This window comes from Gadus chalcogrammus, chromosome 6, assembly GCF_026213295.1.
Source record: "Gadus chalcogrammus isolate NIFS_2021 chromosome 6, NIFS_Gcha_1.0, whole genome shotgun sequence".
Lineage (NCBI taxonomy): Eukaryota > Metazoa > Chordata > Actinopteri > Gadiformes > Gadidae > Gadus > Gadus chalcogrammus.
The window spans coordinates 8886235-8911921 of NC_079417.1; the positions used below are offsets into that span (position 1 = coordinate 8886235).

The 25687-nt window shown below is 46.2% G+C and overlaps 2 protein-coding genes across 2 annotated transcripts in view; both read left to right on the forward strand.

The window, feature by feature from the left end:
• The first annotated feature begins 3091 nt into the window (after nt 1–3091).
• Nucleotides 3092–10242, forward strand: ap3m2 (adaptor related protein complex 3 subunit mu 2). Its single transcript, XM_056591616.1, has 9 exons — nt 3092–3183; nt 4086–4371; nt 4863–5034; nt 5502–5639; nt 6078–6163; nt 6550–6683; nt 7510–7717; nt 8223–8367; nt 8727–10242. Exons 2-9 carry the CDS (start codon nt 4099–4101, stop codon nt 8825–8827), a joined length of 1257 nt encoding a protein of 418 aa, XP_056447591.1. The 5' UTR covers nt 3092–3183; nt 4086–4098; the 3' UTR covers nt 8828–10242.
• A 9596-nt stretch (nt 10243–19838) lies between these two features.
• The window catches only part of tet3 (tet methylcytosine dioxygenase 3), a 38759-nt gene continuing 32910 nt past the window's right edge, over nt 19839–25687 (forward strand). Inside the window, exons 1-2 of the mRNA XM_056591799.1 lie at nt 19839–20163; nt 21131–21190. The gene's annotated coding sequence lies outside the window, so the exon portion shown is untranslated. The remainder of the gene's footprint in view (nt 20164–21130; nt 21191–25687) is intronic.

The following is a 25687-nucleotide window of genomic DNA, read 5'->3' on the forward strand; positions in this document are numbered from 1 at the left end:
TTTACGCCCAGTCATCCTCTTCATAGGCCGCACCCAAAGGCCGAGAGAGAGAGCAAGAGAGAGAGAGAGAGAGAGAGAGAGAGGCAGGAAGAGATTCCTGTTTTTTTTCTTCTACGTGGTCATTGGTTCCACTTCAGTAGGACTCCTAGAGCCCTGCCCCCTCCCATCCGGCTGACTGTGTATGGGTTGACCACCTGCAGTGTTGGGAGTGAGGGTGAGGGGGGGGTTGCGTGTTTGTGTGCGAGTGAGATATGTGTGTGTGTGTGTATGTTTGTTGGTGTGTATGTATCTGTACGTACATGGACCCTTGGTCTGGGCATGGCCCACCCCCCTCTGGACATGGCGACCACTTCCTCTCCGGACACGGGTCCATCATGCGGTCGAACCCCCAGGGTGCTGACGACCACTTCCTCTCACTGGGGGGGAACGCGCGGGGCGAGACCCCGACACGCTCCACAAGAGGACCTGGCTTCTGAAGAAAAAATACGAAAAGTGATACATTCGATAAATGGTTCAACTGAGCGATGGTTCAGCCATGCACACAATCTTTTAATTGACATAGGAAGCCTTACCTTCAAAAAGGGACAATGAGACATCGTAGTTGGAACTTAGTTTTATTTTTTTACATCATGTTGCTTTTTGTTTCTTTTCTTTTGTCGTTGACCTTTAATGTAAATTACTTGTAAGTCTGACCTCTCATACGCTTTGGTCTTTATACATGTGGCATTCTGGAATGGTCACCCACCTTCGTGACGAGGAAGAGGAACCCGACACAGGAACCGGTCTGCTCAGACCAATGGCGTCAATTAGTTTCTGGTGGAGGGTAGAAAAGGCGGATCCCGTTTTTGGTCAGGTGGAAGGTGTAGCATCTCTTTTTTGTTATTTTTATTTTTAACATTTGCACTGCTGCTCTCTGTCTCTAGATGTAAATATCCTTATACTTCCCAGTACAACAGCACAACTGCGCCGGACGGGGCACGCAGGCGCCCTCTGGTGGCCAGTGCTTGTGGGTGTAAAATTCAACTGGGCCTCTTATCACACTTTCCACTGACAGATATGTATACACAGTCCCCCCTTCCTCTCCCAAGCAGCTTAGAGACTGCAGATCAAACGGCGGATATTCCATTTCAACTGTTTAACCTTTGTAGGAAATACTTTTTTGTAAAAGTCTGCACTCCTTATTTGCGACACAATGGCCTTCAACAGCAAGATCGCCGACTGCCGAGCCATTCCACTTACGCTCACACACGGAGATGGAGGGTTGAGACTGCGATGAGGTCCTGTTTGTTATGGCATTCAAAACGAGTCGGTGGAGAACATCACCCCTTCGGCTCCGCGGTTCCGGTATTCAAAGTCAAAAGAGGATTATTTTGAATGGTTTTGTTTTCAGACCTGATGTTTCATATTTTTGTGTGTTGGTTCTGTTCTGTACTTTTATTTTGTTATTATTATCATTTTGGTTTGTTTGGTTTGTTTCTCTCTGAATTTTATCAGACTGGGCAGCTTTCTTTTATGACACAAGCTGACTCTTTTTGACTTTAGAAAACCTGTTGTAGAGAAATTGTTTTTTCTATAATATAAAAAGGAAATTCTGACATTGATATTGGTACTGTCATTTTTTTTTCCACTTCTGTTTCAGGAAAAAAAACATATTTTTTAGCTCGACTCTTGGGTAACAATTACTAAGAAATTCAAAACAAAAAAAATTACCACTCACTTTTAGTAACTTTAAGATGCCTTTAACCTCTTCATTCCATCGCATCTCTAGATTTTCTATCTTTGTGTAGTATATTAATGCTATTTTAAACGAGGAAAAAACAAATATCTAAAGGTTTAGTGTTTTTTTGTTTATTTGTTCCTTTATTTTTTTTACTTTGTGTATAAGATGAATTCCTTACATTTAAGAGGCATGTAAAAATGAGCTCAGTATATTTCTGTTTGTTTATATTGATTCCCCTTTTTGTATCCTTTGTATTGTTCATGGTGCATTGTAAGCTAAGCGAGAGGAGCGTTCAAATGACGAGAGGAGCGATGGCGGAGCCAGCGGGGAAGTCGGCGCTATGCGCTCTGATACGCCGCCTATCGATGATTTCTGTCCCTGTATGTACTTCCATTTAAGCGTTTTGTTTTTTTTCTTTTTTTCTTAGCAAGTACTTTCAAAGAACTCTGTACATTTTAACATAAAATGAAAATAAATTATGTTGAGCCATTCATGTTTCAGGGAACTTTCTACTTTTCTTGGTTGTGAGTGTTGCCCGCCCGCCAGACTAAGGTTCAGGGTCCATAAAACCTGGGTCGCTATCCTACATAATAAAGTTTCTTATTACCGGTATAAAGGAATCAAAAACTCGGGCGAGAATCATTTACCAAAATTGTGTTTAAATTAAATTACCGTAAGTACATTTTGAATCTGGATTTGTCGTAGGCCTAATTATTGCTGGATATCATATTTTGGATCTCACGTTGGCAGGCATGCAGGTGCATGAATGAAGTCAGGCTCGTAGTCTACAAGAAACCCTGGAGCTGAAGATAAGCCTCATGCCTAATGATGCGGCTCATCCCAAGCAGTCATTCAAAGGAGTATTGCAGTGAGGCACTACAGGTAATTCATTAATGCATTTACCATTTTGTTTGTATTTAGTCTGATTTAGATAAGCCCTACTACAGCTGAAACACATTCTCCTATCAGCATTAGGTATACAATGTTTAGTTCTAGATTATTTTGGCAAATGTCTTGTTCTGCGCGCGGTGGTGAAAAGGGGGACTAGGTAAATATAATGGTCATTAATTTGGCTGAACCAAAACTTGAAATGCTTATTTCAAGTCCAGCCAACACCGTAATCTTGTGTCATAATTTATGCATAACCCAGCACGGCACAATATGAAATCGGGTACACGATACAAAATGTCAGACAAACATACCCAGGAGCTGCCTTTATTGGTGTATATCCTAGGTAACCAATCAGAGATTAATCCTAAACTCAACGAGTCATCTGCTTCCGCATTCATGTCCAATCACATTTAAAAGGCGGGCTCTTCCCCGGTTCTCATCATGTGATTGGCTCCCTTTAGGGTCCGCCTCAAAACACGATTTGCTCCACCCAGAAGCAATCGGAACGACGGCTTCTAGTTTTTCGTTGAATTAAGGGAAAGGGCGAGACGAACGTTCTGCATTTGTCTACGGTGAGTGACTCGTCATTTGTATAACATAAGAATACCATTTGTCTCATTTGTAGGCATTTTGTAATGTTGTCTACCGTTTCCTCCCATCATGCACGGCCGGGCTTTGGGCTGTCACAAGACCACCGTGAGGATAGAGGGGGAGGGATCTCATAATGCACTGTGTTTGATGTTGGATGTATGTTGTCCTTGCCTGGCTTGGACTTATGAAACGGATAGCCAACGAAAATATTTCATTAAGGGATGCTTGTTGGGATGGCAGCTCTCGGGTGTTCAGGTCGCCTTCATCAGGACCGAACCTGATATCCCAGTCGCATATTTAATGAAGAAGCCGGTGTCTCCTTTCCCATCCTCAAAAGTCACGAATAGTTCCTTGGAAACTTAATGTAGGTCAATATTTGTCTATGTTATACAAAGCATTAGTATCTTGTGGACAATATGCACATATCCGTACGCCAAAGCCAACTTGGCTACTGGTAACCTGCGGAAATGGATGATTCAGGCCTGGAAGAGAAGCCCCTCGCCCCAGGTCAGAATCATGTGAGCAAGGTGATGGCCATGAAGCATGGTAGTGGCAGTAAGGAGCCTACCCAACACTCAGAGTTCTGTTGTATGTGTATTTCATCCTTATAGCAGAGGTAGTCAAGAAATTAACTAGTAATACATTATATTACATTGACATTACTCATTTGTTCTCAGTGCTGTTCTTGAGTCAGTACTGTAGTTGCTAGCGCGTTCTACTCCCAGTTAAAAGGCACTTGGGTTAGACTGAAGCCTACACCCAGACATCCTTAAGCAAGATTACCCTTAATGACAAGTATCCGGCTTAACAGTACGTCTCTTTGGGTTGAGTGTCTAACCTATTTACCAAACTGTAATATTCTGTTGTGGTTCTTGTTATCCAGCCATCCGGTCACAATGATCCACAGCCTGTTCCTGGTGAACTCCTCCGGGGACATCTTCCTGGAGAAACACTGGAAGAGTGTGGTGAGTCGCTCCGTGTGCGACTACTTCTTCGAGGCCCAGGAGCGAGCCACCGAGCCGGAGAATGTCCCACCAGTCATTCCCACGCCACACCACTACCTCATCAGCGTTCTCCGCCACAGGATCTACTTTGTGGCCGTCATCCAGAGCGAGGTTCCGCCGCTGTTCGTCATCGAGTTCCTGCACAGGGTGGTAGACACGTTCCAGGTACGGGCACTGTTTCTCAATTTGATGTTCGTCCTCCCTTTGCTTCTCTGCTTCTTTCGATTTGATGGATTTCGGTATCGTATCCCCTAGCCCTCCTACCCCTCTGTTTGTTCGCTAGGTTCTCAAAGGTGGATGAAGCCGTAAGCCCACTTAATTTAACTGTCGACCCATGTGTCTGACCATCGAATACTTAAACTCTTCTCCTGCAATATCCAAATATCCGCCACCGTTAGGTTTGCGGTGTATTTTAGGTTGCAAATCATCACAGGTTGTGGTCGCCCCACAACAGTTGAACGAGTGAGGATGTTTCGGTGCAGCATTGACGTTAATACCACATGATCCAGCCACCCATCCAGCCCCACCCATCTCTATTTGCTCTCTGCTACCTTGCTTTGACTGCCTAAAATGCTTTTCTTTTGTACCACATATGAAACAACCGCGGGGACCCGCCTGTCCCCTCTCATCCTGTCCCACTGTGACCGTGTCCACAGGACTACTTTGGCGTGTGCACAGAGGCCGCCATCAAAGACAACGTGGTGGTGGTGTACGAGCTGTTGGAGGAGATGCTGGACAACGGCTTCCCCCTAGCCACCGAGTCCAACATCCTCAAGGAGCTCATCAAGCCCCCTACCATCCTCCGTACCATGGTCAACACCATCACAGGTAGCCCCCCCACCCCCCACCCCATCCCTCAAGCTTTGGTCAACCACATTACAGGGACCCCCCCCACCATTCCCCTTCACAGGTTATGCTTCAGATGGTAAACACTTTAGCTGTTTGTTGTTTCCGTTTAAAAGTGACACATTATACCACCAGGCTTGAGTGTAATTAGCCGTTACAAGCCGTTTTGAAAATCAGCCTCTTCTGATATCATAAGTGGGCGTGTCCACCTAGATTTGTGGTGGATAGATCAGTCTTCCTGCCTACCCAGTGGACTGTAGCAAACGCTGCTCATCTATCCGTCACTTATCTAGGTGGACACGCCCACTTGTGGTGATAGTTCAAAACATCTTGTAATGATTAATCACACATCTTGTAATAACTAATCGCACTCAAACCTGGTGGTATAATATGGCACCTTTTTAATATTTGTTCATTGCAACCCTGGTTTCGTGCCCACCTGTCGGCAGGCAGCACCAACGTCGGGGAACAGCTGCCGACGGGCCAGCTGTCGGTGGTCCCGTGGCGACGGACGGGCGTTAAATACACCAACAACGAGGCGTACTTTGACGTGGTGGAGGAGATCGACGTCATCATCGACAAATCAGGTACTGCTGTTTCTGTAAAGCGCCACAGCCAATGTAAAACCAGAGTAGGTTCAATGATTTGTATGTCGCACCCACTGATTTCATTCTGGTTTAGTGTTTGGGTTGAAGGAACAATCAACAGACCAGATTCTCCTTATTGAGCGCTATTTTCTTACATCAGCATATGTCCCTAATACTGATGGCACAGGTGTGATGGCACTTGCTACTGTCTGTTTTTTTTACACGCCTGGTATTTCTAGTATCACGTTACTCTTGGGTCGATTGTTATTATTATTTTTTTTCTATTCAAGTAGTACCGTAGCACCACATGACCAGTATAAATGCCATTATAGTAATAGTACATTACCAGTTTTAAGTGTAAAACATCATGGTTGCAATTTGGATGCATCCGTCTTATGGTATCTTATTGTCTCCCCTCTTCTCGATGTCCCCTTTCAGGCTCGACCATAACGGCAGAGATCCAGGGAGTGATCGACGCGTGTGTCAAACTCACCGGCATGCCCGACCTCACCCTCTCCTTCATGGTGCGTCTCTAACCCATGAGCTGCACTGAGCATGAGAACTTTGCGTAGAATTGCTTCGCGTAGAATAGCAACACGTAGCGTAATATCCTATAATAACTAATTTACATTTACCAGTATGGGCCTTTTAGACCTTTTTTTTTTGTCACCTGTAAACCTAAAATAATAACAAACTTAACCTACCTACTAACATTACCTATTTATTTAAGTTATTTAACATGCAGGTGTGTCAAAAAAATATAAGACAAAAAGTTACTGTGATTCATGACTCTCATGGGGACAGTTCAGGCCTTACTTTATTTATCAGGTGTTTTCCCTTCCAACTGCATCCCGTTCTACTGTCAAGCTGCTATCCACCTCCCCTAAGTGGTTGTGTATACTTTACCCAGAATCCCCGGCTGCTGGATGACGTGAGCTTCCACCCGTGCGTGCGGTTCAAGCGCTGGGAGGCGGAGAGGATTCTCTCCTTTATCCCTCCGGACGGAAACTTCCGGCTCCTCTCCTACCACGTCAGCTCCCAAAAGTCAGTCTCTCTCTCATCTCTTATGCTTTCTCCCTTTTTCTGTTGTTCTACCTTTTTGTCTTATGATTTTGTCCTACTCATTGTGTTACTCACGTTCTCTTAATCTTTCTTTCGGTCTATTTCTCTCTATATCCCCCACTGTCAGCCTTATTCTCTCTCCTTCCTTCTTAATCAATTCTCTCACTTCCTATTTTTTTATCGCTTGCTCAGCCCTCTCTTTTTCAATTTCTCTCTCTCGTCCTCCCTCTCTCCTCCTTGTCTCTCTCTGTCCGTCTAACTTGCACCACTTGTCTCATCATTTAATCACACTTTCCTCCTCTCCTCCTTATTGTCTTCATATAGTGGCTATCCAGTAGGCTATCGAAGGTACTGGTTTCCATCTCTATTGTAGTTGGAGCTTTGTTTTAGCTTAGCTTGTACCCATATAGTTCACTAGGAGATTACTGAGACACAAATAGATGAGTTCAGCGGTTCTGTTGTGTTTTGAATTAGAGTTAAATAGGTTACTTTGTGTGTGATTGTATAGTTCGTGACCCAATTTTTATTGATCTTGTATTTAGTCTTCTCAATGTGATTCCTTCAAAAGTAACAAAGTAACATTGGCTATTAAATTGCAGTAAATGTCCTACTATGCAGGCAGAATCAGGGCATATTCACCGCCCTCCCACAGTAAGAGGTGTTGTCAGGGAAAGTCTTACTGTTAGTTCAAATGTCGAGCTCACCTGGTATGGCACCGAGCATGGCATTAACGCCACGAGTGCCCATGCTAAGACCTTTATGTTTAACCAGTTTCTGCATTGTGTGTCTGTGTGTCGACGGGTTGCAGTCTGGTGGCCATCCCAGTGTACGTGAAACACAACATCACGTTCCGGGAGGGCAGCTCGCAGGGCCGCTTCGACCTGACGCTGGGGCCCAAGCAGACCATGGGCAAGGGAGTGGAGGCCGTGCTGGTCAGCAGCCAGCTGCCTCGCGGAGTGCTCAACGCCAACCTCAGCGCCTCCCAGGGGACCTACACCTTCGACCCGGTCACCAAGGTAACGTACACCGTAAACCCCCCTCCCCTCTCTCAGCCCGTAACCATGGTAACGAACAACTTGCCTCCCCTGCCTTTACCATGGTTATGAGGTTATATAAATAGGGCTGTTTAAAATGTGCACAATAATAACACGTCAATAAGATCTTACTCTAATTAGATTAATTAAAACTGACACATTAACGCATGTTCTCTTTATTTATTTATTTATTTATTTATTGATTTATTTTACTTTAGATTTTTTTAGTGTGATTTTGAAATGTCTTGCCAAGAGAATGTATTTCTATGGGCATATCAGGGTTATCATCGTTTGACAGCCCTAAATATGTAATACAATCTATACCAGAGTGTTTACAAGGTTGCTATATAGATATCGAACGTCATTTTGTCCGTTTCAGAATTCAACCATGGTCACCAATCTTGGAATTGTAACAATGTTTGTTATGTGCTGTGTGTACAGTGAGTTTGAGAAAGCCAACTCTCCCATGCGTGTCCCTGCCTTCCAGATGTTGACGTGGGACGTCGGGAAGATCAACCCCCAGAAGCTGCCCAGCCTCAAGGGCTCCATGAGCCTGCAGGCTGGGGCCTCCAAACCAGACGAGAACCCCAGCATCAACATCCAGTTCAAGATCCAGCAGATGGCCATCTCAGGTACACACACGCGCACGCTTGCACGCGCACACATACACACTATTACTTTCTAGTAGTTACAGGAAAAGTAGTAATATAGTAATAATCTATAATAGTATTAGTACCTTTTCTCCTACACAGACACCTGGCTGTCACGTAAGGGTGCTGTTATGTGCAAATGCCACTAGGTGTCGCCAGGCTCATCAAATGATCAATTACAAGATCAAAATGGCACCTCTTTCAAACAAATAGCAATTGTTAATTAAGTATTTATGCATGATATGCTAAGATAATTATGAATAATGATATCCATTTGATATTTCAGATAATAAAATATGTAAACTTATTTCATTGTATTATTTTATTTATTTATTCTTCAGGACTGAAGGTGAATCGGTTGGACATGTACGGCGAGAAGTACAAACCTTTCAAAGGCATCAAGTACATGACCAAGGCCGGAAAGTTCCAGGTCCGGACATAGAGGCCTTGGTGCTCTGTCAACCACTAGACCGAACCACTAAAAAGACGGAGAAGGGGGTGTATCAAGATGGTCTTTCAACATTTCAGGGTTCACCCTCAATACTTAAGAGTGCAGGGGGATCACTTCTAGCAGTTAGCTGTTAGCAAACCTTTCAATTCCTTGGGGACACGGCAGGCCATGTAGCTTTTGGCCCAAACTCTATTACGTAAAATATTTCCATTCTTCTAGTAAGACAAAGTTAATGGAGCCGATTCTGTTTCAGATAAACATTACAAACACGTGTTCTTCCACAGAACAAGTAGGGACGCAACGTCTGTTGTGATGTTTAATTGTTCACCAATAGAGATACCGAGAGACCAGTAGTATTGGTTAACATTACTTCTTCCTCATTCTATCTGTCTCTCGCCCGGTATAAAATCTCTAACCGCTTCAGTGGGGTTTACATTCCTTCCTGTTAAAATCTGACTTCCTCCTCCATCATTTTACTTTTTTTTGACCGCTCTGTCGGCAGTTCTGTAGTTCTGAACACAGTTCTCCACTGACCAGATGTGACGCTGGTGCCGTCCTATTGAGTGGTAGTACGCGATGGGCAGGGGGGCCTGCAGGGGGTGCTCACTGCTTTCATCCACTCAAGCGAATTAAACTAGAATAGAGTTTCATCTGTCGTATTGATTATTTATAAGATCTCCTTTAATGTCTCCTGCGTTTTTTCCCCCCCAATTTTTTATTTTATTTTCAATATGTATGTGTCTATATGTAGCAATGTCAAAACATATGACGTTCTTTTTGAGGTGGACAATGCACTCCCTATGAAGCCATCATTACATTGGGCAGTGGGCAACTTTACCTCTTTGATCCTGCTGAATCAGAGGAATAAAGGAAACCTTCGACTACTGACTATCACTGGTTGCCCTCCCCCAATAGCTTGTTTTATCTCTAATTTGTGAGTGAAATATGGGCATCGCTATATTTCACAAGTTTTCTTGTGATATCGTGCATATGTGTTCTGTGAGTTTGTGTGAACCTCTGGATGTTTCTCAGAGATTGACCATGTGTTTATATGCAAAGGTGTATTGCTGACATTACTAATATTCTCTATAAGAACATCCAAAATACAATATATCGCTTGGAAACCCAGACTAATCAACAGACTCTGTTACATGCTGAAAACGTTATTTTAGAGTACAAATTCCTTGGTTCCTATAGATAATGTTTTACGGTTTGAATTTTATGTTCACAGTATTTTGTTTTTATGATTGTCAGAAAGCCTCCAAAGGACTTTTACAATAATAAAAGAAATGTTCCGCGTGATTTATCCAATTGATTAATGCATATAGATTATACATGTATACTATTTATACTTTAATACATAATGGTATAATGCACACGCACATTCATAGACAGTTTCATATAGACACACCCTAGTCCCACCCAATTTATTGCTCGAGTTGATACCGGAATTGATCAGGCTCTCGCTCCACCGAGGTGATCGAACTCCACTCCGTAATTTGCTGGCCACTCTTAACCTCTTAAACTCTGGTAGAGTTGGTCCTAACCTCCCCCCTCCCGTTTTCTTTTTTTAACTCCTCTTAACCACGCCACAGAGCATCGGCAAGAGTTGGAGAGGTGTGCCTGGATTTCCCCCAGTCTTCGGAGTTTTATGGCATCAGAAGTTAAAGCTTTGCCATTAGGGAAAAGTGTTTAATAAGTTTTTATCTTGACTATATAGTAGGCTATAGCCTACAAAGTTTGTGTTAAATGTTAGGCCTACATCACCAATTTGCTCTTGCTTTGCTTTGCAAAAATTCTGTAAGGACAACAAGCTGAATCAAAAGGAGGATCATCGGGACATCCACTGTGGTATGTTGATCATGTGTCTTCCTGTTTTCAAAATATTGGTTATTATATGGTTATCAATCATAAGTCCACTGCCACCGTATCGCCAAAGGCACACGTATGCGCATTACACACTGGAGTGAAAGTGTCGATTTTCGCTCTGAAGTGAGCTAATTACCCAACACAACCGTTTAGATATATTTTGCATAACAATTGTAAAGGATAACACTAATTGTCAAGAGATAACACTGAGTAAGGATGTCGATGGGCGCTTTATGACTTCGGTAATTGTTTCTGAATCCGCGCATGTCCCGTCCTGTAATCAGCAGGCCCCCCGGTGGGATGTCAATAGAAAGCTTCCCTAGTTTGTCGTTTGTGTCCCCTACTGACAACATTTACAGTGGACGATGAAACGCGAGTCAGAAGACGCTGGTACTCGCGCCACTTTAAAGTGCCTGCGGTTCTCGTGGAGTAAAATCGCTGAGTAAAGCCACGCGCTTTTTTTTTTGGGAAGGTGGCACGTTGCCTGACGGGATAGTACGGCAACTTAATCGATACATAATTCTCGCATAAGGAATCAATCATGTCTTGCATTTGTATGTATGATGAAGGCTACCTCTGGATGTTGTCTACTCGACGTTGAGTTAAAATACAATGAAGTATTGTGCGTTAGAAACCACGCGCCACTTTCGCACGAGAGACCCATTTAAAGCCTCGTTCAGTTGCATGCACGTGCACGGATACGCTGATGTGGGTGACCCATAACAACGTCGGCCTACTTGAGATAGTTTTTCCTTACTTCATGAAATACTATGGGTTACTTTATTGCAAAATGCATGTGGGTTGTCTTGCATTTGTGTGTCATTGTTTTACAATGTAGGTCATGTGTAACTATTGAAGTATGAAGACTCAATGTTTAGTATGCAGGCAGTGGAGAAAACAGGGCATTGGGCATTCTGGACACAAGTAACTTTATGGACGGTTGACTGGAGTCTGTGACCCCGGGACAAAGAGCGATGTCGCGGACAGCAACGAACCCCCAACTCTCAGAGAGACGAAACAAAGACCCCTGATCGAGAGAGCGACTATTATCACTTTGTAAAATGCTCACGGAGTATAGGTATTCGTACAAATGACAACAGTTGTGGTGGAATTAGACTGCATCCAGATCCAGTGTTATTATTTATTTTAAGTTTTTATGTTGATTTATTTAGTGTCAAGATTACTAACAGTTTATTAACTCAACTAAGCAAAGTGAGTCGAAGGCTACCATGTTCTCTGCTTTTTGTGTTTGTGACCCTTGGTTACACAATTTGACAACACTGAACGATTGGAACAGCAGTCATTAAACATTCATATTAAGATTCAACATTCATTGGTCTCTCTGGTTCTTTACGTTCTATTCGATAATTGGTGATTTTAAATTGTATCCACTTGGAGAATCTTTAGAACTAGTAAACACTTTACGGTAATCCCACTATTCTCTATTCAAATCATGTATGCGTCATTAGTATTAAATACAGTTATTCCCATTTCCTTCTTCCTCCACTATCTGCTCTTCCAGAGGGCGCCATGCAGGAGCGGTCCTGTCCACTCTCCCCCTGGACCAGATGCGTCTTCAGGCGTAGCTTCGTGAAGATGTGCCGGATGGAGGGAGAAGTTTTTCTGTCTGGCTTCACCGTGACGACCAGATGACACCAAACATCACATGGACTTTGATCACAACAGGGTGTTGTTCACCCACAGAGATCTTTTAAAGGACCTATGAATGGCCACCATACACATGGGCATTTAAGAGTCAGAGCAGCAAACTTTTACATTCATTTGCTCTGTTTTAAAACCTTGGGGGTAACGCCGGTCTTTACTCCTCCAAAGTTGGTTTGATATGAAGATGATGTCATTTTAAGCGAAAATCCTCCAGCCACCTTGGATAATGTCCGGTGTCTATTAGGACTTTGACTCCGAACTTCGTTATTCGAATATAATTAGAATATCAAAAAATAAATCAAAATTCGAAGGAATATTAGGCAGCCCTTAATATTCATACCTGTTATGGGCAGGCCAAGAGGGAGAGACGTCGGAGAACCCGACGCAGTCTATTCATAATATTGTAATGACCACGGAAGAGGCAGTGAATGAAGTATTGATTAGACAGCGATTTATTAGAAACCTAATAAACCGTTGGAACACGCAAGACCGGTAACCATAGCAACGCGGTAAACAATCCTCGCGAAGCCCAATCCAGGTGTTACTGAAGGCATTTAATGGCCATAAATATTTGAATATTAATAAACGAACGAATATGATTTTTGGGCAAAAGTCAAAGCCCTAGTGTCTATTCCAACCTCTGAAACGGTGGGTTTATAAACCAGTGTTATTCTTAACCTCCCCTTCAACAAGGGCAGAGAGGCCCAGGGCTGGACAGTGGGGCCGACATGCTCAGGCCCATGACTTTGCTGGGGCCCCTGGCCGAGGGGGCCAGCGGTGGTCCTCAGCTGTCCTTGGACTCGGAGGACGCCCACGTCCCTCGTGGGCATGAGAAGGAGTCGGGCACGGCTAGCTTGTCCCCGCTAAGTGGCTACATCCAGGCCGAGCATCAGCAGGCCGGGCTCTTCTCCCTGACGCCCGCGTTGGAGGACCCCCAGAAGAAGAGGAGGAAGAAGTGTGGCGCCTGCGTCCCCTGCCTGCAGAAGGAGAACTGCGGGACGTGCGGGAACTGTCTGAACCGCCAGACGGGGAAGCAGATCTGTAAGATGCGCAAGTGCGTCCAGCTTACGAAACGCAAGAATGACTCAGAGGTGAGGGTTGAGTGATGAAGTTTAAATGTGTAAACGTCTTTTGGTTTTTGAATGTTTTTATTTATTTCTTTGGGATACATGTGTGTGAGTACCATTTACTATTTCATTCACTTTTTCCAAAGCCATTACATGTCATGAAGGAGCAGGTGTGAGGCTTCTTGCTCATGGACTTCTAGATAGAGTGCACACATTGGGTTTTTTCTGCCCGGTGTTCGGTTGTTATCGTGATATTACTGGCTCTATTGGTAATTGTTGTGTCCCACAGCACTGGAGTCATTCTTTCAGACTATTTTGCAAGGCTTCCCGGTGCTGTCGGGATCCACCCATGGATTCTTGGGCTGTCCAGACATGCTTTTCAAGGTTGCGTTAAATACAGATGCCACTCAAGCGTTGTGGACAGCTGGTTTGCGTTTATAGTCAGTCGGACCCCCTCATGTGCAAACGGTAAAAAATAGATGAATAAATGCATGCAGGGTTGAAAGGTCACAACTGCATGCACAAAATGCATCTGAAATCATATTTTTTAACATTCTTAAAAGAATAAGAAGCCGTCTTGTTTTGGAGTCACTATCAGTAACTGTTTTTCAGTTCACCGATTGACATACTGACATTGGTCTCAACAGTGCAAGATGACACCCAGCGTACTGTGATTTATCTTCAAGAGTAATATTTAAATTTTTATTTTGCGAGGAGGAGCATAGGGATCAGACCATTCCACTTTCCAGACGAACGCCTCTCCCTCTTGAGCTTCTGCCGAACACGCAATGCAATATATCTCTTTAAACATCACACCTCCCTGATGTTATTGCCACAGATTTCGAATGTATTCCTTTAGATGTAGTTATCAGCACACCAGCACCATTTCTGCATTCATCTTTAACATCGGCCAAACAAAATAGCATCCTCTTTGATAAAACAAGTCAGAACAGTGGTTCTGAAGAATCTCTTCTGTGTCTGTCTCTATTTTACCGTGGTCGGTGATAATCAGTTAAGGGAGGATCTTTTGTAAAGTGGCCCAGACGATGTACTCTTGGCCCAGACGCTGTAAAACTTATTTAAGACATAACAGCTACCTCTTAGTGTTTAACACAACACACCCAACTCATGGCCTTGTGTGAGCATGTGGGAGTTTGTGTGTGTGTGTGTGTGTGTGCGTGCTTGTGTTCGTAGTATGTGTGTGTAAGTGAAGCAGCGTCTGGGGCATGAAATGGCCTATCGTGTGATAGCAATTATTATTGAAGTAAAACATAATTGAAGGTTGTCATTTTAATTTGTAGTTGGGTACTTCATTCAACTAGACGGGGAAAATGTGGTTGTAATTCCATGTAGAGTAATCAAAAATGATGGCATGTTTCACATATTATTCCTTTGAGTGTGCCTTGTGGCTGCTTCACATGAATCTGAAGAATGGCAGCATTTATACAGCAGGTAGATTATTAATAACCTCTGTTATTTATAAAGTAAACCACTGCAGATTCTTCTTCGGTGGTGTTTGCTGCTGCTGCAGCAGTTGTGCAAACACGTGCCATGTCCCTGCTTGTTTGTGTCTCAAACATCAGCAACGGAGGGAATGTCTCCAGCTTCCTAGGCTCTCCCCTTTGACCTTTGACACCAGGGCAGGGGGTTGACCTTATAAGCAAGGAGCTATGTGTTTGTGTGGGTGCGGGTGGGAGGGTGTGTACGTGCGTGCGGGGGAAGGGCTGCCGGGTGTAGAAGGCAGTAAAATGGTGTGCAGTATTGAGAGGGAATCGTCTCAGCAGAGGCTTGTCTAACCTCCACGACTGCTAGGTCCTCCCAGAGCAGTGGCACCATTTTCATTTTATGAGGATCGTCCTTTCTATTGTGGGAGAATAGGTTTTTGGTTTCACTAACCGTTTTAGTTTGTTTTTGAGCAGGTTGGTGAGATTCCCCCCACTGACTCTGAAAAAGCTTTACCCCATCAAGGTATTTTTGGTAACCATATAGGATAGATGTAACCCAAAACAGATGTAACCCCCCCCCCCCCCCCCCCCCCCCCCCCCTGGCATCCAGTGGGCTCCTTCACTGTCTATCTGTTGTTTTCATATAATGTTTATTTTCTGGCACACTTGTTCTTTCCTCGCAAATCTTGTATTCTCTATTCAAATCGACTAAGCCCTGTGCACAGCCGGTGTAGTTTAAATAGTATAATATTTGTATTATCGTTATGCAGACTATCTGATCTAAGGGAGACTCTCTTGTTGAGGTCTGTCCATAAAGGAAACAAAGAACTCTCTACTTTTAGTGGTCCCAAGGACAGACCAGGACAAGCAGTTTTACAAACGGATAGATTAATAGCATCGGTTGATCTCAAACACAACAACTTGCTAAGGATGGTTTGTTAAGGCATATTTAAAATATAGCATATAACCAAAGTAATGGGCTATTTTTTTCTTCTTTCTTTTATATTTAAATTAGTCTCTTTAGATTGCTTAGCTTGTTGTCTCATATTTAAACCGTGTTCCTACTGAACATAATAGCCTATTCAATAGTATAGTAATCCAGCAAGGTGTGTGTGTGTGTGTGTGTGTGTGTGTGTGTGTGTGTGTGTGTGTGTGTGTGTGTGTGTGTGTGTGTGTGTGTGTGTGTGTGTGTGTGTGTGTGTGTGTGTGTGTGTGTGTGTGTGGGTGGGTGTGGGTGGGTGCAGATTGTTCATCCATAAAGTCCTCCCCCTCCCACGCCCACTCCTCCATCTTACCCCCCCTCCCCCTGCCCTCCCAACCCTGTTTGGAGGCAGCAGCTGAGGTCCTATCGCCTAGCAACCTTGTAGTCTCTCTTTGCATGCGTCCAACAGATCCATGTACTCATGCAAATATACATAAGCACACAGTGTGTGTGTGTGTATGGGGGGGGGCTGTACAGGAGGTTCAGGAGGGATAGGTCAAGCGTATAGGGATATGGTTAGAGTAGGCAGTACAGTATTAATACCATTAACTAAACCCTTAATTAGCACTACGATAACACAATCCCATCCCCCACCATGTCCACCATTTTGCTTTCGGGTGCAAATCATTGACAATGCCTCATGACTATAATGAGCCAGCCAACTGCCTATTAACCATTAATTGATACTGTTTTTAATGTGGTTGTGTTTGTTTGAGCCCGCGCGCATGTGTGTGTATGTGTGTGTGTGTGTGTGTGTGTGTGTGTGTGTGTGTGTGTGTGTGTGTGTGTGTGTGTGTGTGTGTGTGTGTGTGTGTGTGAAGTTTGGGGTTGGTAGCAGAGGTGGGTGCTGGAGAGGTTTTTAAGATGATAGGATTATCGATCCTCTCATTATGTGTGAGTGGGCCATTGCTCACTAATGAACCAGGCTTGGGTCAAAGTCTGAGGGTGCTAGTATTACAGACATCAAGGGGACATGTTACCAGGCCCATGTAGGTACCTGTATATGTCTATGGAGGCTTAAGTGGTTTGGGTATTTGAAGCCATGTGAGCCCCTCGATCGACAAGAAAGAAATAAGTTAAACCATTTGAGGATCACATACAAGGTACTTAAGATAACAGGATAGAGGGGAAAACGACTATCGTATGTCATAACACAAACCAATTACCGTGTTTTTGGATGTAAGCCTCAGATGTGGGACCTTTTTATTGCATGGTTTAGCGTGTCCTTTCATCCAAAAGCAAATATCTGGATCTCATTTACTGTTACCATTAATTCACTGTGCAGATGATTTTATTTGGAAACTCTTGGATTAAAGATCTGTGTGGATTCATGTCATGATGAGGCGGGTAAGGGTTCAGCATCCTGCTCAAGGACGCCTAAAGGGAGACGTTGGGGTTTGAACCCACCACCCTCTGGCTCCGAGGACGAACACAGCCGTCCAATGTAGCGTCCTGCCCTCCCGGCAGCCCCATGTGCAGTTGTGTAGGTTTTGCTGCATTGCCTCGTCATTATATCCTGCCTCTCCTTCTCTGCTCACTCTGCCACCGGCTGCTTTGTATGGGACAATAGGACCTGTGAATGCTCGGTGCCGGTGCCCATGGTTTAGGCTCTCTTCTCCAACACCGGGTCCTCCCACTTCGGTTTCCGCTGTCGTCCTGAAGAAAAAGGGGGCAGCTAGTCGAACAAACTGCCAGGGTTCCTTCCAGGGATCTTTTCGTTTTATTTTCCCTGGGTTCCTCCGGGTGCTGCGTTCAACGGCATCCACGGAGCCATGCTATGCATAACGGGAGGTGCTGGTGTTTTGAAAAAACAACAACACACACACATTAACCAGCGCTAACCTCTATAGCCGCATCTGTTGCCTCGCACTCCAATACCTCTAATACCAGGACTTCCGACCACTGCTAACGCCGTGTGCTAGTGCACGGCCAACTGTCCCGCTTCGTGCGGCTACTACTGTTGCTACTACTACGAAGCACACTTCCGTCGCTTTACACACTCACACACACACACTGACACACAAAAATTCTCACACAGGCGAGCACGTGGTAGCGCTGACGTCAGAGGTGGGGATTTCCCACGCTGGTAAAGAGGCAAACACGACCAGTGCTGTGTCACTGTCTGGCTGCCTGGTCCTTGCCACGCCCCCCTCACTCACTCCCTTACCCGCTCGCTCTCACTCGCTCTCTTTCTACACACGTTGAACTCTGTTGCTCGCTCGCGCTTACTCTCTCTCTTACTACACGCACACTCAACTCAACGTTTCCACCCTTCCGTTGAAAATATAAAAAGTAAAATAAATTCAATCTCATTAAAATGTTTTATCCATGATTGAGGACCAGAGATGAAGATAAGATGATGAGCAGAGCGTTTGGATGGTCTGGGGACGCCAGGGGTGGCGGTTGCGTTTGGGGGGGGAGTTTAAAGGGTGCGAGCTGGATTGCGTTCCGTCAGCAGTGTCAACAGGATGGGCTCACGTGCGCTGAGATATGTGTGGTATGTTGGACTGGCGCTCTTCTAAGAAAACATCGAAAAGGACTCCCACACACAGCCCCTGACCCACATCCACCCTCTGATAGTGACACCGTTCTCGTGTGCTACTTGCCGTGGTGCAAACATGAAAGTGACTAAATATACATTCTATTGGTGATCGAGGTCATGAGGTTCAGGGTGTTTTTTGGGGTTGCTTCCCCAAAGACCCAGACTTCTGAGTAGCTATCGTCAGCATGTTCACATTTAAAAACCAACTGTGTGTGTTTCCGAGTGTATATGTGTGGGTGTGTGTAAGTGTGGGTGTATGTGAACGTGCACATTGTTTGCACATAGTTTGCGTGCATCCATCGACATTTAATTGCAACGCGTGCGTTCTCGCCCCTGTGTGCGTGTGTGCGTGTGTGCGTGCGTGCGCGTCTCTGTGTGCACGCACTGTGTACTCCGGTCCAGTTATTGCGGGCAGCCCTGTCACAGATGGTGCTGAGTGATACCACATACCAGAGGTATTGTTCAGGGAAGGCGAGCCCAAGGAGATAATTGACAGGCATAGAGATGGTCGTCCCCCCCCCCCCCCCCCCTCCTCATCCCTCTGTCCCTCTCTCCCATAGTGCACACACGCTCCCACACACACACACACACACACACACACACACCCCCACACACACGATATCCTTAGTTCAACCCCCATGTCGCGCTCCTTCCCGACCATCTCTCCGGCTCCCTCCTCTTCTTTCTTTCTCCATTCTATCTTCTGTTTTCATCTCTCTCTCTCTCTCTCTCCCTCCGCTAACTTTTTTTTCCGCTTCTCTCCTTCCTGCCCCCTCCCTCGTTTTCCCCTCCCACTCTATCTACCCTCTGTGTGATTTTTTTCTCTCTCTCTTTCTTTCATTTGACACTCCCCCCTCCCCCCCTTTTTTTTTTTTTCCCTCCCTCTAGTTTTTCACCCTAGCAGCAGAGCCCAAGCTTGCTCCTGATTGGCTGATGGAGTGTCTTTGTGTGTTATCTCTAGCGTGACGTCTCGCCGGCAGGCAGCAATGCTGCTGCTGTGTGTGTGTGTGTGTCTGTGTGTGTGTGTGTGGGAGTGTGTGTGTGTGTAAGTCAGAGTGTGTGACCGTGCGCACGTGTGTGTTCTCCTTTGAGCAGGGGGCAGGAGCATTCACATCACGTATGCAGCCGGCTCGGAGGAGAGAGAGAGAGAGAGAGAGAGAGAGATATAGAGAGTGAGGGAGAGAGAGAGAGAGAGAGAGAGAGTGAGGGAGAGAAGTGGACTGGATATTAATAAATAGAAAGAGGTAGATCGAGGTAGGAGGTGATGGGGCATCTATGTAGGTTAGTGAACACAGAAGCTGACTTAGTGGAACACAATATCATCTTGTGAGCGTGTGTTTTGTGTGTGCCGGTTTGTGTGTGTAATCCTGGGTGTACATGCGCGCGCACGGCAGAGCCATTGCCGTACTAGCACAAGACACAGAGTGGGAGGGGAGAGAGAGTAAAGAGCTTCAGAGGCTCGGAGAGAGAGAGGGAGAGGGAGGTAGGGAGAGGGAGAGAGAGAGAGAGAGAGAGAGAGAGGGGAAATGTCTGTACTAGGACTCATGTAAAACAGGATTTAAAATACAAGATGGCTTCCTGAATGGGCTGAACTCAGAAAGAGGAAATAGACAGAGCGCGAGACGTATAAAGGGGGAAGACAGAGGTGAGACAGAGAGAGGGAGGGGGAGAGACAGAGAGAGAGAGAAGGAGTCTTCTGATGGGGATACGAGAGGCGGATGGATTAACCGGAGAGGAAGCACGCTCAGACTCACAGGGTAATTATCAATCACACCACAACACACACCGCGCTGAGCTGTACCGGCAGCCGAGAGAGGGCATTGAGCCTGCCGGTGAGAGAGAGAGGGAGAGAGACATAGAGAGAGAGAGAGAGAGAGAGAGAGAGAGAGAGAGAGAGAGAGAGAGAGAGAGACTATTTTAGGACTTCATGGGAGAAGGGTAGGAGGGTGGTGGTGGTCTGGCGGGACCAAGCATCAGCAGGAGAAAAAAACACAGCCGGCACGTTCAGCAGCTAGACAAGACAACAGGGTGTGTGTGTGTGTGTGCGTGTGTGTGTGTGTGTGCGTGCTTGTGTGTGTGTGCTTGTGTGAGGGTCGGGATGTGGGGGGTTGTGGTGGGGGGGGGTTGAAGGTACCACTGAGAGCTGTGTGTGTGCTATATTGTTTCATTCCCCTATAATGATTTTATAGTTAGCTTTGACGAATGTCTCTCGCTTCCTCGCTCGCTGCCTGGCCTTTCACCCATAGGCTGAGGACATTTGCATGTTCTAGCTGTGGTCACCGTGAGCGGGTTTAGGGGCACGGGGAGATGCACCGGCCGCCTAACACTGCCCAGGAGGAACGAGATAGGGGGAGATGTTACATAATTCCATAGCTCAAACTGGCGCCATCCTTTCGCAGGCGGATTCTCATTTCGCCCGGCAACACGGCGCGTGTGTGCGGGGTAGACACACGGCACAAACTGAAATAAACTAAGGACGTAAATAATATCCTTTCTGGCATCTGGCGTGGGATAATGAAGGAGACCGTAAAGTCAATATAGGAATGAAGAGCGATGCACTGATGAATTCTGCCGGCTTTTCCTGCTGTCCAGATGGACTCGTCTAGGACAGTTGTTGTCGCAATGTTGTATTGATTGTTATTCTCTTCCTCTCCTCTGCCTCCCTCTCTCTCCTCCTTTCATCGCCTCCCTCTCTCTTTCATTATCTTTTGATGGAAATGAAAGGCGGAATATTTTGAGGAGACCAACAGATTTTGCTCTATAAGACCTGATCCGACAGTGAAGGTAAGACAAGTAAACCGTTTTATAATAAACTTCGTCAACGCCTGTGTCGTCTTTCCGTCTGTCTGACTCTCTGTGTCTGTCTGTCTGTCTGTCTGTCTGTCTGTCTGTCTGTCTGTCTGTCTGTCTGTCTGTCTGTCTGTCTGTCTGTCTGTCTGTCTGTCTGTCTGTCTGTCTGTCTGTCTGTCTGTCTGTCTGTCTGTCTGTCTGTCTGTCTGTCTGTCTGTCTGCCTGTCTGTCAGTCATTATGTTGGTCTTTCTGTCTGTCATTTGTCTGTGTGTGTGTCTGTGTTGCCAGATCTTCAGCTAGTGATTCAAATCCACAGCTTCATATCAGGCTTGTCTTTTAAAACACATTTGCGAGCTTCATACTAGAAGACACAATGTTATGCCACAATGTTACACTACACTTAACAACACTAGGCCACACTCTACTTCAGTAAACCACACTTCAACTGCAACGACAATACAGTATTTGGCGCCAATGATTGGTGTATTCATGTCCCAGTGTGTACCTGTGGCTGTGTATGTTTGGCCGTTTAAACGCCTGTTGACTCACGTAATTGGGAGTTGTAGTTGTAGCTGTAAGATCCGCCCATCAGCTGCCGTCCTGCTGGAGCACATGCTTGGGTTTGTGTTTCTCATGGCACGCAGTCGGTTTGTCGAGAGTCGAGAGGCGCTCTCGGTTTAAAGCGCCGCACGCTGCTCACCGATTGGCTGAGCAGCGGCGGCATGTGAGCTGTGTGGCCAGGGGAGGAGGAGGCAGGAGGGGCGGTGCTATGGTGGTGGTGTGGAGGGGGAGGAGCTTAAAAGGGAGATAGTTCGAAGGAGTGGGAGGAGGTGACTGTGCTATGCCGGTTGTGGGTCGGCCTTTCCGTTTCCGACTTTGCGAGTCAAATGAGGTGAAGGGAGTTTACTGTATGTCAGTGGGTCAAACGTGCATACGTGTAGGGGAACACGCCCGTGTACCGTAGTGAGTGGCCGTTGGCTAAGCAATGCAGCTGTGTGCGTTTGTGTGTGTGTGCGGAGAGGAATGACAGAGGCGTGACTTCCTAGGGACGGGTTTAGCGCTGATGCCACCACAAGCGCCGGTTGCGGTTGCATAATCAAGTTCCCAGCTAGGAGACACAGTTCCTCCACTACTAGCTGACTGAGTTCCCCCGCTAATAGCTGAAGAAGCGGTTGTTAGAACGTTATGTCGGATGCCGCCCCCAACTAAACCCACAAACCATTTCTAATAAAACACAGGAGTGATCGGATAAAATACCAAAACGTATACGCTCCGGTCGAAATAAATATGTTAGTGTTTTTCAAGTTCTTTATCTAAATCGTGGGACTGAAACAAAGCCAGCTGAAAGCGGATGTAGTAGACGCCGGTTCTCAGATCTACTTGTACATGCTTCAAAGCTCCCTGAGCGCGCTCTTTTCCGCCGGCCCTCCACGTGCAGAGGGGTAGCTGGTGTTGTTGTCTGGGCTGGACCCACCATCTGGTACCGGGCTGAAGGACCTCCGTCCATCCAGGAGGAGGACCTGGTTCTCCTTGTTCCCCGTGTGGCTCTTCTGTTCCTCGTTGGCAGATTGTCAGACGGCTCTGGCCTTGGCGGGTGTTTAGCACGCTTTGTGTTCTGCTTATCTGTTTCCCCCCCCTGGTCAAACAGTTCCCATTTCCCCCCCCCCCCGTCGACACTGTAAACACTGCCGCTATCACGCGACCAGCAGTCGGAGGACACTCACTTGAATGGGTTGACTATGAGCAGTCGTAACCCCACCGACGGAGTGTTTTCTATTGCACACACAAGGCGACGACTGAGCCTAGCTTTAAAGTGCCAGCTGTATTCCATCCATCATTAGCGCACTGCTATGGGCTACGTCTGCTAGCGTACCCGTTCCTCTCCCTCTTTCATGTTGTCTGTTCTTCCTTCAGAGGTTTTTTTTTTTTGCGAAAACAGTAAATAAATAAAGCGGCCGGATCGCAGCAGGTAGAACCTTAAATGATCCGCTCCTGTGGGTGCTGGTGTGGAATCCCCTTTCTCTGAGCGTGAAGGGGTTAAGAGAAGCCTAGTTTCCGTGGCAACAGTGAATGACTGATGACATCACTCATGTAATTTTAGCTCAGGCCCTTCCTCCAAGGTTGCAAGCCAGTGGCCACATCTGTGTGTGTCTGTGTGTGTGTGTGTGTGTGTGTGTGTGTGTGTGTGTGTGTGTGTGTGTGTGTGTGTGTGTGTGTACGCGTGCCCGTGTTTGTGCCTGCATGTGTGTGAACTGCTTAATGACCACTTACAGTACATGCAGGAAGTGGAGGTTTTGACATCATCAGTTCCATTCTGCGTTTGCTACTCTCGTTCCTACCTGCCTTCCATGACTACACTGTGAGGTTTGCTCTCAGTTTGAGGCTAGACCAACCGTTATACCCTAACAGCAGTTTGTACACACACACACACACACACACGCACACGCACACGCACACACAAACTGTGTGTTTGAGTCTCACTGCAGCTGTAATCGGACGTGTCACTCTGATATGATGTCCTCCTCAATGCCGGTCAGTCATTGAGTGTGCTTAACCGAGCAACCATACCCTCACGGATCCCTGATCCTTCAGCCCTAGAGCACCAGCGCTGGTGGGCCTGGACGCCTGTGGTCAGGTATAGCCGCAGAGTTCCAGTCCTGGATTAACAACACACAAGCAAGTGACGGATTTCATGGCCGACTGATGTTGGATGCCAAAGTGACAAGGTGTTATATTACAGAGAGAGAGAGAGAGAGAGAGAGAGAGAGAGAGAGAGAGAGAGAGAGAGAGAGAGAGAGAGAGAGAGAGAGAGAGAGAGAGAGAGAGAGAGAGAGAGAGAGAGAGAGAGAGAGAGAGAGAGAGAGAGGGAGAGGGGGGAGAGAGAGAGAGAGGGAGAGAGAGGGAGGGAGAGAGAGAGAGAGAGAGAGGGAGGGAGAGAGAGAGAGGGAGGGAGAGAGAGAGAGGGGGGGAGAGAGAGAGAGAGGGGGGGAGCGAGAGAGAGAGGGGGGGAGAGAGAGAGGGGGGGAGAGAGAGGGGGAGGGGGAGAGAGAAGGGGATAGGGTTAGAGAGAGAGAGAGAGAGAGAGAGAGAGAGGGAGAGGGGGAGAGGGAGGGAGAGAGACCAAGGGAGAAGCTTTCAGCAACCTGGTGCAGCAGTTAATAAAACATGAGTGTGTAGATATCTGAGAGATCCTCTTCCCTCAGCTGTTGAGTGAGATCACTTCACTCTTTCCTCTCTGATGCACGATCCTGCTCAGAGAAGACTTCTGGACCTTCAGGGTTCTGGACCTACCAAGTCCTACACCTTGAGGGTTCATCCCTGCTTTCACAATCCTTGCTATGGACTAGTTGATTGACTACAGTGCCACAAACATTCACTTTAACTTTTCCCTTTAAATAAGCTAAATAATAATGTGTTGCTATGTTATTATTATTATATATCATATTATATTAGTTTCATGTAAGCACTCTATGTTTATGTTCTGCATACAGTGTAATAATAGTATTACTAGATAGTGATTTTGTTGTTGCTTGGGCCAAGTACTGGCCCTTTAAGAGCGGCTACGCCTGACGCTAACATATGGAGAGCTAATCTTAGCGCAACTCCTGTGAGACACAAAGCTGAGCGACATACAACTGTGTCGGACAGGACAAAATTCTATTTATCCTCCCTCTTCCCATATTTCATTAGACTACCATAATCGATGAATGCATAATTACAATGCACCTCTTTGTGTGCCATACACATACTTCCTCATCCCCTCAGTATGCAGCAGACATACTGCATCCAAGGAAGTCTGTCCTACACTTCTCTGTCCATTAGACGAGACACAAGGCAGGAGCACAAAGTCTCCTGAATGCGTTCTACCTCCTATACACAAACCGACGCACACACACACACACACACACACACACACACACACACACACACACACACACACACACACACACACACACACACACACACACACACACACACACACACACACACACACACACACACACACACACACACACACACGTGTTTCCCATTGTCCCTGATGCTTTTAAAGGACACCTACTCTACATCCAGGCTGTCGCAACTCCAATGCACAAAGAGACCCAGCCCCCCAGACACACACACACACACACACACACACACACACACACACACACACACACACACACACACACACACACACACACACACACACACACACACTCTGAAGGGTTATTTTCTGTTTTGTTTCTTGCCTCGGTGGCACCACTCCATGGCTCCTCCTCCCCGCGCCGGTCCCTTATCCTCCCACTTCTCTATTTTAGCCCTGGGAGTGTGTGTGTGTGTGGAGGGGGGGGGGCGGGTCGGGGTGTGTGTGTGTGGGTGGGTGGGTAGGGTTACTCTCCCAGCTGGAGTGTGCGTGTTGGCCTGCACGTGCCTTGTGTCAGGAGGCGGGTGGAGTCAGGGGCTGGTAATGAGTCAGAGCTGATACCTAGCTCCACGCTCCACGCCCT

Excerpts from the sequence above, each read along its gene's own strand:
- ap3m2 (XM_056591616.1), top strand. The coding sequence starts at position 4,099 with ATGATCCACAGCCTGTTCCTGGTGAACTCCTCCGGGGACATCTTCCTG. Across the intron at positions 5,035-5,501 it reads CATGGTCAACACCATCACAG|GCAGCACCAACGTCGGGGAA; the intron begins GTAGCCCCCCCA and ends ACCTGTCGGCAG. Across the intron at positions 5,640-6,077 it reads CGTCATCATCGACAAATCAG|GCTCGACCATAACGGCAGAG; the intron begins GTACTGCTGTTT and ends GTCCCCTTTCAG.